Here is a 17,598-nt window from a genome sequence, read left to right as displayed (position 1 = left end):
TAAATAATGACACCTACATCCCTTTCCTGGTCAGTGACTCCTAATGTGAAACCTTGCATCATGTAGTTATAGTTTGGGTTCCTGTTTCCCATATGAATCGCTTTACACTTGCTCACATTAAAAGTCATCTGCCACTTGGATGCCCAATCTTATAAGGTCCTCTTGTAATTTTTCACAATCCTCTTGTGATTTAACAACTTTCAATAATTTTGTGTCATCTGCAAATGTAATTACCTTACTAGTTACTCCCATCTCTAGATCATTTATAAATATGTTAAAAAAACAACAGTCCTAGCACAGACCACTGGGGAACCCATCAACCCTTCTCCATTGAGAATACTAACCATTTAACCCTACTCTATGTTTTCTATCCTTTAACCAGTTTTTAACCCACAATAGAATAGTACCTCCTATCCCATGACTCTCCAATTTCCTCCGGAGTCTTTCATGAGGTACTTTGTCAAATGCCTTTTGAAAATCCAGTTAGACTACTAGTCAAAAATGGATGAAGTAAAGGCAATAGTTTCAGGTGGGACAATTTGAATCACTAGGAGTACATAAGTAAGTAATGCCACACTGGGAAAAGACCAAGGGTCCATCGAGCCCAGCATCCTGTCCACAACAGCGGCCAATCCAGGACAAGGGCACCTGGCGAGCTTCCCAAACGTACAAACATTCTATACATGTTATTCCTGGAATTGTGGATTTTTTCCAAGTCCATTTAGTAGTGGTTGGGGCATGGGATCAAGCTTACAAGTTGTAATATTCATACGTGTCAATGATTTAGGTGCCCCTCACCCCACTCCTGCCAAGCCATGCAGGAAAGGGTGCCGATGTGCCCAGTGAAGCTCATAGGAAAGCTGCAATCAGATGTGAAACCTACCTGGATTTCTTAAGAAAAGGACAAGCTGTTTTTTTCTCTTGGTTTTACACACATAGGGCAAACAATCAGGGCCGCTTAGCAATTGCGGAGCCCTGCACAGACCAGTTCAGTGGGTGTCCCCCCCCCCCCCCCCCCCCCGCCCTGCCTGTCACCATAAGCCATAATTTATCAGCATTTAAAAGGAGGTTTAGAGCTCTCGGAACCCCATCTCACCCCATACCTTGATGTGCATCCAGCACGTTTCAGTAGAGAGTGGCAGACAGTGGCAGCGATTTTCACATCCCGTCAGCTGCCGAGCCCAGAGCCTCCTCGCTTCTGCATGATGCAGTATAGCCTGGTATGGCCCTGCTGCTAGCAGAGGTCTCAGATCCTCATTTCAGATCCTCATTTCTTTAACTACAGAAAAGCAGATCTAGAAGGACCAATGTCCTGGGACACTAGGCCTAACAGAATATGCACAACTTCTCAGGGCGCTGTCTTATGTTTATGTTTGTTCATATTGGGTAACAAACCGACATACATAATCTAAAATACAGAATACAAACTCACCAAAACACAATTACAAACAAAACAAAACAAAAAAAAACAAATACAGCACAAAAAAAAAGTGCTGACCCAACAAAAAATGATTGCAATATTCTGCAGGGACTCTTATCTTTTCCAGCAGTTCTATTTACCTATTTAACATATTTATATTTCGCACATTCCATGGTTTATGGTGGATCACAACTATAAAAGTAATCAAAATTCACAAAAGAAATACAGTGAAAAGACAACATAAGACATAAACAAATTTCACATTCTACCACTACAAAGCAATAAAATGAGAACCTGTTCTCAACATGGGTATGAGTTTAATTTGTTCTTGTTAGATTGTGAGCCCTCCTGGGACAGAGAAATATCCAGAGTACCTGAATGTAACTCACCTTGAGCTACTACTGAAAAAGGTGTGAGCAAAATCGAAATAAATAAATCGTTTCACAGGAGGCCTTTGCTGCTTCCTATGTCAATAACTGTACAGGAGTATGCCTGCTCCTCCCTTCCTGCCTGCCTTGTGCCCAAGCAGAAGTTGTCCTACAGGTTGTAAATGCAACACCCACAATTCTTTCCATCCCTGCTCTACCTGCAGAGGTTACAGCCTTCTACATTCACTGCACAGTGTTTGTTAGTGATGGTTAATTGCAGTTTGTACTTCAGATTAAGTTGCACAGGCAGGACACCTTCTAAACCTGTAGCCCTCCTCCCTCAGGGCTGTTCCCATTCTGTGCAGAAAGCTACCACTTCTCAGCTGAGGTGGATCACAAGTACATGAAACCTGCTCCCTTCCTTTTCCAGGATTTAATTATGGTCTTCCAAGTTGCTATTTCAGTCTTGTTTTGCTTCTTTGGGGTAAAAAAAAAACCATGTTTGTTTCAGTTAATTAAAAGAACTGAAGATAGAATTGGAAATTTTTTTAACCAGAAATGAAGGTTCCAATTTGAGGTGATGCCTCAGCCCTCCCACCCACCTCCACCAACAAACCCATCTTTAGGCTGCACGATGGAAAACTAAAATGGTTCACTAAGGAGCGCCGAAAAATGGCCTGCGCTGGTCTATATGCATGCATTGGACGCGCAGGTCCATTTTTCAGTGCACCTGCAAAAAAGGCCTTTTTTGGGAGGGCTGAAAATGGATGTGCGGCAAAATAGAAATTGTCACGCGTCCATTTTGGGCCTGAGACCTTACCACCACCCACTGACCTAGCGGTAAGGTCTCATGCATTAACCAGCGGTAACGGTCTACGCGTGTACAATGCTGATTACCGCCCAGTTAGCACCGCATGCTGGAAATTTTCCGGCGAGCTTAGTGGACGCACATAAAAATGAAATTACTGCCTGGGCCACGTGGTAGCCAGGCGGTACCTCAAAACTGATGTGTGTAGGATGCGCATAGGTGCCTACATGGCATAGTAAAAGGGCCCCTAAGCTATTGGGGCAGGGAGGCTGGAGCCCATAAGGCCAAACTGTGAAGAACCAAGGAACAGCATAGGAAGGAGCACCCTGGGTGCTGCATCCAGCTTTCAGCCACAGGTGGGCACTGCAGCACAGAAGGCAGGGGCAAACAGTGGAAGCCATGCTCAGTGGCTTCCTGGCAAAACTATCTGCGATGGAATGAGCAGTTGGATGTCAAAGATGGCTGCTGATATGACGCAGATTAGATGGAATAAGAAAAGAGGATGTACAGAAAAAGACACAGAAAACGAACAATGAAAAAGCCCAACAGATGGTGACCTCTGCTGAATTTGAAATGAACTAGGAGATATTTAGGACCAGGCCAGGAAAATTTATGTTCTCTTCCTTCATAAGTACTAAAAACAAGCCAAACTCATTCTGGAACGAGAGGGGGAGTAAAAAGAATGGACCCACAGGTGGATATGCACAGTAACCACCAACCTCCGGATTCTATAAAGGTCATCCAAATTTGTAAGCCAAAATCTGGACATGATCCTGAGATGTACGTGCAACTTAATTGGTTAACATGCCAATTAACGGAAATAATTGGGTACTAACAATTATTGACATTGTCATCAATTAGGATTTGTATGCTCATGTAGCTATGCGCTATTCTAGACCACTGGGTGCCCAAACCCCATAGCGTGTAGCCCAAAAGGGGGTGTGGCCATGGGAGGGGCACAGGCGGGCATTCTGAAAATTTGCACGCAGAGTAACAGAATACCAGGGACGTGCACCCCCAAATCGGGCACCAGGAATTACACCCGGTTTCAGCAGGCGGAAGTCCTGGTGGCCAAATATGGGCGTGGGTATTGGCGCTACAGTTAGTGCAGCAGGTTGCAGACCTGGAGAACTGGGTTCGATTCCCGCTGCTGCCTGATGGCCAGCAGTAGGTTGAGATCTTGGGGAAGCAGGTTCAATTCCCTCTGCAGCTCTGTGTGACCCTGGGCAAGTCACTTAACCCTCCGTTGCCCCAGGTACAATAGCACAATGTACTACTTAGATTGTGAGACCACTAGGCACAGACCCAGTACCTATAATAGGTAGGAAAATGTGGGGTACAAATGCAACAAACAAATAAGATGAAACTGTAAACCAAGCAGTATATAAATACTGAAATGAATGAAAGCGCACTCAACCTGGCGCAACCTTTACAGAACAGCGCTGTGTGCCAATTTTTTTTCTGGAGCCGATTTTCCAGCGCTATTTATTTATTTATTTGTATCCCACATTTTCCCACCTTTTTTGCAGGCTCAATGTGGCTTACAATATTTGGTTATGGAATTCGCCATTCCAGAGTAAAAAAAATTACATTTGGAGTTGCACAGAGAGAAACCAGTTGGAATAAAAGGAAGGTGTTGATGTGTTGCCTTTACAATTATTGATCATTGTTGTGATATGCCTTATTGAAGAGATATGTCTTCAGAGATTTACTGATTCCAGCCCCGAATGTCTATCCCAGGGATGAAAACGTACCATAAATTCTGCAAGCAAAACTGTTGGGGTTTATGTGTGTTATAACACTAAGATTTTTTGTATTAATCCCCCCCCCCCCCCATTTTTCTTGCAGGAGGGGGCTCCTTTCTTTGTCTGATGACGTTTCATCCCATTCCATTTGTTTACCAGTTTTAGTAAGCTGGAGCATGCTTGATTTTTGCATCAAGACTACTGAATATGCTACCGAATTAGCAATATTAGCATCTACTGACTGCTTGACATGCCTTGCAGCTTGTGAAGCCATTATGGAAATAAGAGATTCTATGTGATGTAATTAAATCACCTGCCTGTCACTAGCTTTGGAAGAGGTAACCACATGATGCTGTACAGAAGCCAGGGCTTGATCTACTGGCCTTGCATGTGGAGGTTTCCCCCACTGGTGAAGAAGGGCTAGCTTTAGTCCACTGCAGTCCACCATAAAGATTTATCTGGGTTACTTACTGTGGTTAATAGTTAATCCTTTAAGGCTGGGCTTGTGTGCTGCTTAAAAGCATATCCAAGATCTCAACAATCAAGAAAGAAAAGCTTTCAGTACAACAAATGAGGGGAACAACCCACTTAGTCGCCAGGACTGTGCTCAGCAAGGGGCAGGGATTACCTGCCACAGGGTTTTGCTCAGTTAAGGAGGAGGTGGTGATCCTGCGTCCCAACTCCAAGAAAAGGTGAAAGTTCCTTGATTCATAGGAATCATCAAACGATGCCAAGGAGAAAAATGTTTGTGGGAGAAGGGGGGAAAAAACGAACCAATACCTAAATCCCAGGGGAGGACGAGCAGAGAAAGGGGGACCAGGAAAGGGTGCAAAGCTGAGTTATGAATGTATTATTAGCTGAGTTAGCAAAAAAGCATTCTCGGCAGAGCCCAATTTAAAATCCTAATACAAGAGAGCATAAAATGTACATACAGTGAGTACATATCACTGCATACAGTTCCATCACACGGAGAGATGGAGGGAGGACAAAGTTAAGGGATGGGGGAGAAGAAGAGAATGGGGAACAAGGAGAATCCGGACGTGAAGGGGGATGAGGGGAAAATAGTACTCACCAATGATCAGGCAAAAGACGTCCAGAAGCACAAATATCTTCCTCTTCTCCATCATCTTGACTTCTTTCCAGGTTCTGATCCGTCTCTCACAGTCTATTTTTTTTCTCCCACAGACACACTCTCTTTCCCACGCTCCGATCTGTCTTTCCAAGTCTCTCTCTCGCCCAGATTCTTTCTCCCGGACTCTGATTTCACTCTCTCTCTCTTCCGGGCTCGTTTCTCCTAATCTTATTCTCTGTTGCTCTGGCCCCGATCTAATCTCTGTCTCTCAGACTCTGATCTCATTCTCTCTTTTCATTTTGTTTCTTTCCTATTTTCTTCCAGACTCTAATCTAATGTCTCTCGTTCGCTCCCCGCCAGGGTGACTGAGCTTCGTTTTGCAGCAGTACCCGCAAGGACTTCCTGGAACCGAAGCGAATCGTGGTTTACACGGGCCCAGCCGGAGCAGGAGGAGTGGGAGCCAGGAATTAAAGTCCGATGGGGGAGGGGGAGGAGGGAGGAGAGGCCACAGCAGCTCCGGTCCGGCCCCCGCTGACGTCGCCGTACCCTGCTCACACTCCCAGGCTAGAGCCCGCGCCGGAGGAGACTCGGCGCTGTACGGCCTCGTCCAGGAGGAGCATGGTGGGGTCTCAGGGACCGGGTATTGGGGTTGGGTGAGTTTTTGGTTTAGAGGGGGATTTAATGATGATGAGGTCTCAGTTTTTGGGTTCCATCACTGCTGAGTTGGTACTCGTGATCGAAAATCGCGAACGCGTCGTCTTTGGCATTTTCAAAGCGAAAATGTTCCACTTGCGCAGGACACTTTCACTCTCTGCGGCTTCTTTGCGAACTCTTTCCCCTCCGATATTCTTCTTACTCGCATTTCATTTCCTTCCGGAGGATCGGAGCACAGAAAGTCAGCAACCTGCCATCGCCCTCTCTGCCAGTCTCCTACTGTGGCCAGGTAAAGCCCAAAGCCCGACCTGACGTAGCCAAGTGGAGGGGAAGGATTTGTTTGTTTGTTCGGCGCGGGTGTTGTGTAGGAAGGAGAGTGAGAGACACAAATGGGAGCCGGTTCTGCCAGGTCAGCCAGAGGAAGCTGTTAAAGAAAGAGAGGGGCCCAGCACAGGGCAGGCTGCCTCAGGTGTGTTGAGACACAGCTTCCTGCAGGTTTGCATATTTTATTATTTTTGAAAGTTAAAAAAAATATTACAAGTGCCAACATAGGAACAGAAACTTTCAGAAATGATATAAACAATAAGAGCCAAATTCTATAAATGGTGCTGCATGAGCACAAGTTTATTGTGATTCTATAAACTATGCCTAAAGTTAGGTGTAGTTTATACAATATGCTCACCTGCCGTTCTTGCAACTAAAATTTAGGCGCACCCATTTAGGCTGCTTAAAACAGGCCTAAATACCTTTACCTAAGTTAGGCACAGATCAGGTATATTCTGTAACAGTGCTCACCTGTTTCGTAGACCCGGGTGGGCAGGGGCCCACCCATTTTTGCTTTGGGCCCACCCAGTGGCAGCGCACATCATTATTGTAGGTATTGGGGATCCCCAGGCCCTGCCAGCTGACGAGTTCTCTCTAGTCTCATCCCCGGAGCAGTCAGCAGCACATTTTTAGCTATTGACGTCAGCACTTCCCTACCCCCCCCCCCCCCCCCGCATGCTCTCAGTTCAATTGGCACCCATACACATGTGTGCATGGGGCATGCAGGTTGAACTGAGCATGCGCGGGAGCCTGGAGTGAGGCAGTGTTGGTGTCAGCGGCTGCAAATGGGCCTCCCTTCGGGCCTTCCCTCCCTGTGTCCTGCCCTTGTCGAGGGCAGGACACAGGGAGGGAAGGCCCGAAGGGAGGCGATCTGCAGACTGCCGCTGCTGCGCTTCTTTCACATGGAGCGAGGTCGAGGTGAGGCACTATGATTTGAATTCAGGGGGGCCCGGTGGTGGACGGAGGGGGGCGGGTGGAGGGGACTGTGGTGCCGGGCCCGGGGAATTTTGTCCCCCCCTGTCCCCCCCTCTTTGCGGCCCTGCGATGGGGAGTAGCAGGCAGAGAGAAAATACAGGTCATGCCCACCCAGTTAACTCCCTGGCCCACCTAATAACTGAGGTCTGGCTACGCTACTGGTGCTCATAGTTTTTTGAAATGCCCACAACCTGCCCGTGGCCCGCCCCCTTTTCAACTGCACGCATTAGAATTTACATGCATCATGTCGTAGAATACGCCTAGATGTGCATGTAAATTCTAATTAATTATGGGGATCCCATAGCAGGAAGGAAGATTGGACGTGTTTAAAGTTACTGGTCTTGCATGCCTTGAGACAGCTGCCAGCAGCGAAACTCTGGCCATAGTCTCTGTGATTGACTGACCACATACACGTTTTTGCTTACCTGCACTTTGAAGTTTAAGTAAAGTAGCCCTTTTACTTCTTTTTGTGGATCCATCAATAGTCAGTTCTGTGATGTTTAGCATTTTGGACCAAAGAATTAAGGGGTTTTTATGCCAATGAAGAGAAACCTTGGAATACAGTTAGATTCAATACTTACTCGGATTCCCCAAATCCAAGCAACCTTCAAGAGCTGCTTCTACTATTTGCGACAGCTACGCTGCCTCTCTCCTTACATCGAGAAGGTAAATCTTATCCCAGTTGTGCATGCCATGGTAACATCAAGACTGGATTACTGCAATGCACTATACAATGGTCTGACTACAAAGGGCCTGCAACAGCTCCAGTTGATTCAGAATGCAGCAGCAAGACTCATAGAAAGTTGCAAGCGATGTGACCACATCACACTATTTTTGCAAAAACTTCATTGGCTACCAGTACAATACAGGGCGAAATTTCAAACTCTATGTCTGATCTTCAAGGCCCTGAAAGGAAATGGCCCTGAGTATCTGAAGAATAGGATGATCCTCCACACACCGCCAAGGACACTAAGGTCCTCCCAAGGACTTTCACTAACTACACCCTCTCCAAAAGACAGTACATGATGTGATACCCGCAATCGAGCCTTCTCCGGAGTAGCCCCCGCACTCTGCAATGCATTGCCTGAAAGGCTCTGCTTAACACAAGACTACCTCTACTTCAGGAAGCAGGTGAAAGCTTGGCTCTTCAACCAAGCCTTTAATGGAAGAAGTAATTAACTTGTTAGTCTCACTCACACATGCAAGGATTGACTCAGGCTGCACATACTGCAGCGGGACATGTTTATCCACTCCTACCCTAGCTGAGATAATATTTAACCATCTCTCTGACCTCACGTGCAACTTTCTTCAAATCAATCACCTTACTTTCTAATTCTTCCTACTTTCTTACTCATCTATATATGTTACAACTTTGCCTTACCCTTCACTACCAATTATAATGTTCTAGTACATATTGTGTTGTCATTGCAAGTAGTATACCATGCCATACTTTGTATTGTTGTTCGAATATTTTTACTGCTTTAATTGCCTCCTGCTCATGTTTGATCTATAGTTTTGTAAAAGTATTTTGCCATCTATACTAGAGAGATTGTTTTGTTTAGTAAATTCTAATTAAAGCCAATTAATGCTGCTAATTGGTTGTTATGTACCAATTATTGACTCTGGCTTGTTAAATTGTGCGTGTAATTTCAGATATGACCAAATTAGTGCACACAACTTAAAATGCCATATGTAGAATTTGGGGGTAAATCGAGATGAGGGGATATATCATGCATGCAATTCAAACAAAATAGTACCTGTATCCAATAACATAAGAAAAAAAATCTTGTATACTAGTATCACAAAATTTGACTTGAACATACAAAAATACAAATATAATTATAAAAGTAAATGATCCAACAGGGTTGCCTATGGATTGTCAAGATATATTTTGAAAGGAGGCAATTGGTGACCACATTTTATCAACAGATTTGTATCTATTAGTACATTCAGCAGCTTTGCAATCAAATCCATGAATCATGACAATAGTATGCCACCAAAAGGTGATATTTAGTAAAGACTTGAAAAAAAAATCATTTGTATGGTAATGGCTAAAACGATATCTAGTAAACGAGATTGCCATTTATCTAAGAGATTAGACAGAGCTATTGATCTAAAAGTCAGATCTTCTGTTATAGGGAGAAAATGCTTAATTTCTGCCAAACTGATGTTCAAAAAGATAGAATCGGGGACAATAATATTTATTTATTTATTTATTGGGATTTATTAACCACCTTTATGAAGAGATTCACCCATGTGCTTTAGGTCTCTTCTTGTAGAGGAACAATGCCAGCAATTATCACTTTGTAGAAGACCAGCCTAAAGCATTTTGGACTAGATTCTATATATTGTGCTGACCAGGGGTGTAGCTACGTGGGGCCACGGGGGCCTGGGCCCCTGTAGATTTGGCCCTGGACCCTCTCCCGCCGCCAACCCGCCGTCAACCTGTCTGCTACCTTTGCTGGCGGGGGACCCCAACCCCCGCCAGCCGAGGTCCTCTTCTTCCTTCATTCTGTTTCTGAGTCTGACGTCCTGCCCGTACAGGGACACAGGGAGGGAAGGCCCGAAGGGAGGCGATCTGCAGACTGCCACTGCTGCACTTCTTTCACATGGAGCGAGGTCGAGGTGAGGCGCTATGATTTGAATTCAGGGGGTCCTGGCCCGATGGTGGATGGAGGGGGGGCGGCGACGACGATGACCTCGGGGGAGGGGCACCGGCGGCCCTGCACGGAGCGGGTGTATTCTATAACAATGCTCATAGAGCCCTGTTTGCTAAGGTGCACTAGCATTTTTAGTGTGTGCTAAAAATTAGCATGCACTAACCATGTAGATGCCTATAGGAATACTGTGGGCATCTACACAGCGTGCACTAAATTTTTAGCGCATGCTAAAAATGCTAACGCACTCTAGCATGGCTTAGTAAACAGGTCCCATAGATTTCAGAAATGCCCCTGACCTGCCCATTCCACCTTTTCAACTATGCGACTTATATTTATGCGCACCATGTTACAGAATATGCTTAGCAAATATATATATATTTTTTGTTACATTTGTACCCCGCGCTTTCCCACTCATGGCAGGCTCAATGCGGCTTACATGGGGCAATGGAGGGTTAAGTGACTTGCCCAGAGTCACAAGGAGCTGCCTGTGCCTGAAGTGGGAATCGAACTCAGTTCCTCAGGACCAAAGTCCACCACCCTAACCACTAGGCCACTCCTCCACTCCAATGCACTCCAATGCATGCGCTAGGGAGTCAGAACTTCTAGTGCTGCTGCGTCTTTGGCTTCAGTGTTTGTTTTTCACAATCAGGACATTCTAATTAAGGCATGCAGAACTGCAAGAAAAGTGCATTAACCAAACGCCCCTCCCCCCCTGAGTTCCATGATCCTCAACCTCCCTCCCTCCTTCCAGTCCCGTCGTCCGAGTTCCACGGGCTGCGACGGCCCCACTGCCGTTCGAGTTCCATGCCCCCCCTCTCCTCCCATTTCCGCCGCCCAGTGCCTCCCTCCCTCTGTCTCTGTGGCCTCCGAGTGCAAGGAGGACATGTGCGGTTGCCCCGGCCCTTCGTACGTGGCAGCTGCTGTTTTTAAAAAGTTTTACCTCCTGCTCGGCCGGCAATACTCAAGTCCACCAAGTACAGATGCCGCTTCAGACAGGCTGTGGTTCGCTGTTCCTGTGGTCCCGCCCTTTTGCAAACAGGAAATGAGGGCGGGATCCGAGGAACAGAGGGAAGCCGCGAAGGCCGTTTTGAGAGGTGAAATTATTAGTTACACCTGCCACCAGAGAAGGGCTAGAGATCGAGAGATCCTCCGTCTAAGCCGACAACTCGGGGTGGCTCGGCAGAGATTTGGACAGTCATATTATTTGGAGCATAAACAGAGGATACTAGAACTACAGGTAGCATTAAATGAGCTAGTGCATCAAAGGGCCCTCAAATCGCAGACCTACTATAAGTGCATGTTATATAAGCATGGGAATAAGGGGGGACGCCTTCTCTCACGTCTCATAGCAGCAAAGAGGGGACATTCTAGAATACTGTCGATGAAGACAGATCAAGGCAAGCCAGCACACACTGATTGGGAAATTTGTAATATATTTTACTCCTTACTATCAGCAACTTTATGAAGCCCCGTAGGATGGGGGACTTCCTAGTGACCTTTACTTGTGTCTGCCTTCACTGAGTCAGATAGACAATGACTTACTCAACAAACCAATATCAGCAGACGAGGTCCATTTGGTGATTAAGCAGAGCCCACTTTTAAAAGCCCTAGGAATAGATAGGTATAGGGCGGAGTTCTATAAATTGGTAGGAGAGGAAATTGTGTTCCCCCAGATGAGTATGTTTAAAGTTCTAGTGGAGACAGAGAATTTACCCGAGGAGTTAAACGCGGCAAGGATAATAGTAATACCAAAACCAGGGAAAGACCCCACACTAGCGACATCTTACCGTCCTATATCACGGTTGAACTATGAGGTTAAGCTACTTGCTAAAATACTGACAAACCGACTACCACGCGTTCTACCGCGGCTTGTACATGACTCCCAGGCGGGATTTGTACGTGGGTGAACAATGGCTAAAAATCTTCAGAGGATTGTAGCCTCCTTGGAATATCGACATAGAAAGAGCTTACAATTGCTTCTTGTCAGCTTTGACGCAGAGAAAGCGTTTGACCACGTTCATTGGAATTTTCTATTTGCCCCTCTGGTCAAGTACGGTTCTTCAGGGCGGTTTCTATCGGCGGTGAGAACCTTGTACTCCACCCCTAAGGCACAGGTATCTATTAATGAAGTGGAGTCTGGTAATTTTCGGATCCTACGAGATACTTGGCAAGGTTGCCCTCTCTCCCCTCTACTTTTTGTTCTGACGTTAGACCCGTTATTGAGGGACATAGTAGATACTCCAGCAGTACAAGGAGTCTTGATGGGTACTCTGACCTTTAAAGTTGCGGCCTTTGCAGTTGACATCGTAGTGCACATGACTGAGCTGCAAGACTCATTACTGGCCCTATTGGAAATCTTTAAAGAATATGGGGATTACGCTGCTTTGCGATTAAACTTAGATAAATCGGAGGCCTTGGCTTCATTGGCCCAGCTAGTGGCAGAATGGGGTGCAGAATTTCCCTTGGTTTGGGCGGAGCAATCCTTTCGCTATCTGGGTATCCTGCTACCTATGAATGTGACACAGCTATATCAGTTGAATGTCTCTGCTCTGCTGGAGGACACTAGCAAGATGTTAGAGGGTTGGAGAGAACTTCCATTGTCCCTGATGGGTAGAGTGAGCTTGGTGAAAATGGTGGTGTTCCCATGGTGGCTTTATTTTCTGCAGATATTGCCTCTTTGGCTGCTTCGGAAAGAGCTTAACGCCTTTTATAGACTAATCGCCCGATTTTGTTGGGCTCATAAAAAACCTAAAGTTCAGTTTTCGTACTTGATTGGGGGCTGGGGGCAGGGAGGCTTAGGCTTGCCAGACATGAAACTATATAATCAGGCCTGTCAATTACGCCACTTGGGGATTGGTGCCTCCAAACTCAAACCTATACCCTAACAGCGCATGAGGCAGCCTTTTATGCCCCACATCAGCTGTTCTCACTTCTACATCATAAGTGGTCTCAGATTCCCCCCCGAACTTTGAGGGAGTGTCCTTTTGGGTCCCCTGAGGGGGACATGGAGATTGTTTGTGCGGAGCTTGGGGGGGGGGGACCCAAGTACGACTGATCAGATCACTTTAACAGGCAACTCTGCTTTTCAACCAGGCTTCACCAACAAATTTTTAAACAATGGTCGGACAAAAGTATAATCCGATTGGAACATTTGCTAACAGAGGAGGGGATGCCCATTTCAGCTGAGGACCTAATGAGGCAAGTCACCCATTACCTTTCAGTGTTAACCCAAACCTCAATAAGTAGTCGAATGGGTGACAAGCTTAGAGAATTTTTCCACTCCCTGAGAGAGGGAGAGATATCAGTCTCGTTCTTACAGAAAGCCCTTGCCAAACGGAAACTACCTAAAGACCACACCGAGCTCAAACTTAGGTGGGAAGATTACATGTGGATTTAGAGTTGGGTGGTTAGGGGGGAGATTAGTGGATGGGGAGATTTCAGTTTCAGGGGAAGAGGAGGGGGGGTTATTGTCCTAAAAAGAAAATGTTGATGACAACGAGTACGGTTTTATTGTTCTCGCATTTATTTGTAAGATGTTCATTGGTTATATATGCATTGCATCTATTTGTATGCTGTTTAATTGGATGTGTCATCAATAAAAATTATTGAAACTAAAAAGGGGGCGAGAGTTCTGGTCCTGGACCTTTCTGGAACTTGAAGTCCAGAAGGGGTGGGGTTGGCAATAGGTAGCCATTTAAAAAGGATTCTTCCTGGAAGAGAGTCAGGAGATGGACGGAGGCCTATAGTAACACAGAAAAGTTTGCCTGGAGATCCTTGAAGCTGACACCACATCAAGAAACCAAAACTCTAAAAGATATAATAAGGTACTTACCTTAATAGTATAATGATTCAGTCTGTTTTAAGTACAGAGTGGATCATGGTGTCAGGGGCGTAGCCAGACAGCAGATTTTGGGTGGGCCTAGGCAAGAAGTGGGTGGGCACCAAGTGTTCTCCCCCTCCCCCAAAAAAACATCTAAGCTGGTGGGAAAATGTTTCTCTCCACCTTGGCAGTCTGCAGCAGGCATGTGCTGAAAACTGAGCATTCACAGGTGCCAGTAACGTGGAGCACACCATTTTCATTACCATCAGGGGGAAGTCTTCAGCTGGTAGAGCTTGGAATCCCCATCAGCTACTGCTAAACATGTGCTACTGTTGCCTGTGGCTATGCCACTGCATGGTGTAGAGGCAACACTGTACCTTAGAGCTAACACTTAAACTAACAGCTGGGGTGGAGGACAGGACTGTAAAGTTAGTGAAAATAAAAGTCCTGTCCAAGGGATGGTGGCAGTTCTAAACTGAGACCCATGTCCCCCATAAGGTGGGCTCAGTTGAAGACTGTTTGATGAACTGTTTCCTGAAAGAATTCCATGCTTGTATAGTTAAGGAATATTAAGAGAAGTATAATTTGCCAAAGAAGTGGCTAATTTGCATATTGCGGTGAAGGCTGATAGTACAATGTTGTGTCCCCCCCAGAAAAGGTGCCATTAGGGTGTGCCACAAGCATACTGAGACTGCAACCTGTTTTTATGGGAAATGTCAAAAGGAGGGGGTCAAGACCAGGATGGCTGGAAACTGAGGAACAGTCACCCTGAGTGAAAGGAGGACCCTTATACCTAAGTCTGAAGGTATGAACAGCTATTATTAAAAACTGTTTGTGAAATCTTTCTTAGAAGCAAAGCTTTTGTGATGTTTTTGTGACTGTCCTGAGTGAGTTCAGAGGCTTTAATTGAATGAGAGAAATTCCACGTTAAATGAGGTCTTTGTAAAAGTTGTTTTAAGAGTATTCCCACTGATCTGCATTAGAGATAGAAGGTACTTCAAGTGTACTTTCAGTTGGAGAGAGTCAACACATGAACTGGGGAACTCCCATTAAGGCCTTTGCTGGCTGAGGTGGTTAGATCCCAAATATAATCTCCAGAGTAGGAAGAGATTGGATGGAGAGAGCCTTTGGCTATGAGGGGCCCATCACACTATGAGACATAGGTCTACTTTTTGGAATCTGTCAGGTATTTGTGACCTGGACTTGCCACTATTGCAGACAAGATTTTGGGCTTGCTGTAGATGCTTCTTTCAGACTTATCTTACAGTCCCTGGCAGACTAGGGGTATAGTCAGGGCAGGAGTGATCCCCATGCATGCTTTTCTGTCAAAATGGTTACCATTACCTCTAGTAGAAATCTTGTGAGACTGATGCAAGAGGTCACAGCAGCCATTTTGAGAGTAGAGCTGACATGGGCAAGAGCGACTGTGCATCACTCCTGCCCTGACTACACCACTAGACTACAAGGGATTGTAAGGTAGTCGGGGTGGGGAATCCTCCCTGAATTTTTTTTTTTTAGTGTGTGTAATGTGATTGCAAGTAATGCAGTTATGATTTTGTATATAATTTATATGGTAAATAGAGTGCACCAAATAAACGCTTATGATACAAAAGTATGGCAGGAATTTAAGGGGCCTTTTTACAAAGTGGCAGTAAGCCCAATGTGGGCTTACTGCTTGCTAAAAAGGAAGTACCACAGGGCTACCGCAGCAGCCCAGCGGTAGTTTCCACCCCCGGTGTGCCATCATATACAGCACTACAAAAATATATTTTTTATTTTTGTAGCACTGGTGTGTACCCAGCGGAATCGGGCAGTGCCAGGTAGCATGGGAGCCCTTACCGCCACTTCCATGGGTGGCAGTAAAGGCTCCCCCCCCCCGCCCCCGAAATGGCCATGCACCAAGAGCTTTACTTGCCACACGGCCATTTCCTGAAGAAAAGAAAGACCTACCTTTTACCTGTTGTGGTAAATGGGGGGCCTTTGCGTGCATCAAAAACATGCACAGATGCCAGCACAGGACCCTTTTGCCGCAGCTTGGTAAAAGGGGCCCCAAGTGCGTAAATTTGGAATGATAAACTCCTTAGGAATTAGCCTTTCTGGAGATATTATAATGAAATGAAGTTTTTAAATATTAGAAAATAATTTGTGAAATGTATTGCTCTTGATTGTTATTTTCAGAGCATATACCGTATTTTTCGGACTATAAGACGCACTTTTTTCCCCCAAAATTTGGGAGGAAAATGGGGGGTGCGTCTTATAGTCCGAAGGTAGCGTTTTTGGACCGCCGTCCCGTACTTACACGATTCCATGTTCCCTGGTGGTCTAGTGACGTCGGGGCAGGAAAGAGCCCCCTCTTTCCTGCCCATCGCGCTGCTCTCCGTGCTCCTCACTGCTTTTCTGACGGTCTCGGCGAGATTCAAAATGGCCGCCGAGAATCTCGGCGGCCATTTTGAATATCGCCGAGACCGTCAGAAAAGCAGTGAGGAGCACGGAGAGCAGCGCGATGGGCAGGAAAGAGGGGGCTCTTTCCTGCCCCGACGTCACTAGACCACCAGGGAACATGGAATCGTGTAAGTACGGGACGGCGGTCCAAAACTCGGACAAGACGCACCGGAGCACCTAGGTTTTAGAGGAGGGAAAAAGGAAATTTTTTTTTTTCCTATTTCCCTCCTCTAAAACCTAGGTGCGTCTTATAGTCCGAAAAATACGGTAGTCCTCACATTCAGCAACATCAATGTGCTTTTTTTGTTCTGGATTATGCATCATCCTGATATAATGTCTGCAGTGTTGACCAGTGTCTGGACTCCTTTACCCTATTTTTAGTAAGAATCTACATCATGCTTGTCCATTAACTAAATACAAAAAGGAAACATCTGAACGCCATTTTCTCTTGTTACTTGTGAACAGTTTGGGTAGCATAAAAAGCTGGTAATCATGATTTAAAAATTATTTTTTTTACACACTCTCACAAAGATCCTGTGCCAGACTTGTTGAGAAGTCTTTGTTATAATGGCTCTCCCAGTTGTCAGCCTGCACTTCCAGTTCCTGGGAATGGAGGGTGGTAATCTGTGGGTTTATCAGAGAGCTGTGGACTGCAAGCTTTGACAATCCACAGTGGGCCTCACTAGTTCACATTCACACAACCCAACTTTAGTTTTCGGTTTTGGCTTCGGCCAAAACCAGGTGACACATTTTGGCTTCAGTTTCAGCCGAAACTGAAAAAGCAGTTTTAGTCGCCCTCTGTCTCTGATGATCTTAAAGTGGCAAAATAGGTAGAAAAGGTGACGGCAAAAGCCAAAAGGATGTTTGGGTACAAATAGAATGGAATGACCAGCAGGAAAAAGAAGATGATAGCGCCCCTGTATAAGTCTCTGATGAGACTGTGTACAATTCTGGAGGCTGCATCTCCACCAGGGGCGTAGCTAAGTGGGGCCACAGGAGCCCGGACCCCCGCAAATTTAATCCGGGCCCCTGGTTTTGCTGGCGGGGATCCCCAACTCCCACCAGCCAAAGCCTTCTTCAGCGCTGGTCTCTGGCGCAGCTGCATTCACTGCCCTGCTCTTTCTTCTTGCTGACGTCCTGTGCACGCTCCTTTACGTGAAACTGAGCAGTTTCATGTAAAGGAGCATATTGAAAATGCTTCTCTACGTAACTTTGAAAGTCTTAAGTGCATTGAAAATACGCCATACAATAGCTTATGTAACTTTGTAAGTCTATATGTGTCATGTCCCCTACCTCAACGCAAGCGGCGT

General features: G+C 45.8%; 1 protein-coding gene across 1 annotated transcript in view; it reads right to left on the bottom strand.

Moving 5' to 3' along the window:
• Nucleotides 1-6,528, bottom strand: part of PLPP2 (phospholipid phosphatase 2) — a 45,288-nt gene extending 38,760 nt beyond the window's left edge. Inside the window, exon 1 of the mRNA XM_030218415.1 lies at nt 5,414-6,528. Coding sequence (XP_030074275.1) covers nt 5,414-5,468 — 55 coding nt within the window. The 5' untranslated portion in view covers nt 5,469-6,528. The remainder of the gene's footprint in view (nt 1-5,413) is intronic.
• Nucleotides 6,529-17,598: the final 11,070 nt, after the last annotated feature.

This window comes from Microcaecilia unicolor, chromosome 11, assembly GCF_901765095.1.
Source record: "Microcaecilia unicolor chromosome 11, aMicUni1.1, whole genome shotgun sequence".
In the NCBI taxonomy this organism is placed as follows: domain Eukaryota; kingdom Metazoa; phylum Chordata; class Amphibia; order Gymnophiona; family Siphonopidae; genus Microcaecilia; species Microcaecilia unicolor.
This window is presented reverse-complemented; position numbering and strand designations above follow the sequence as displayed.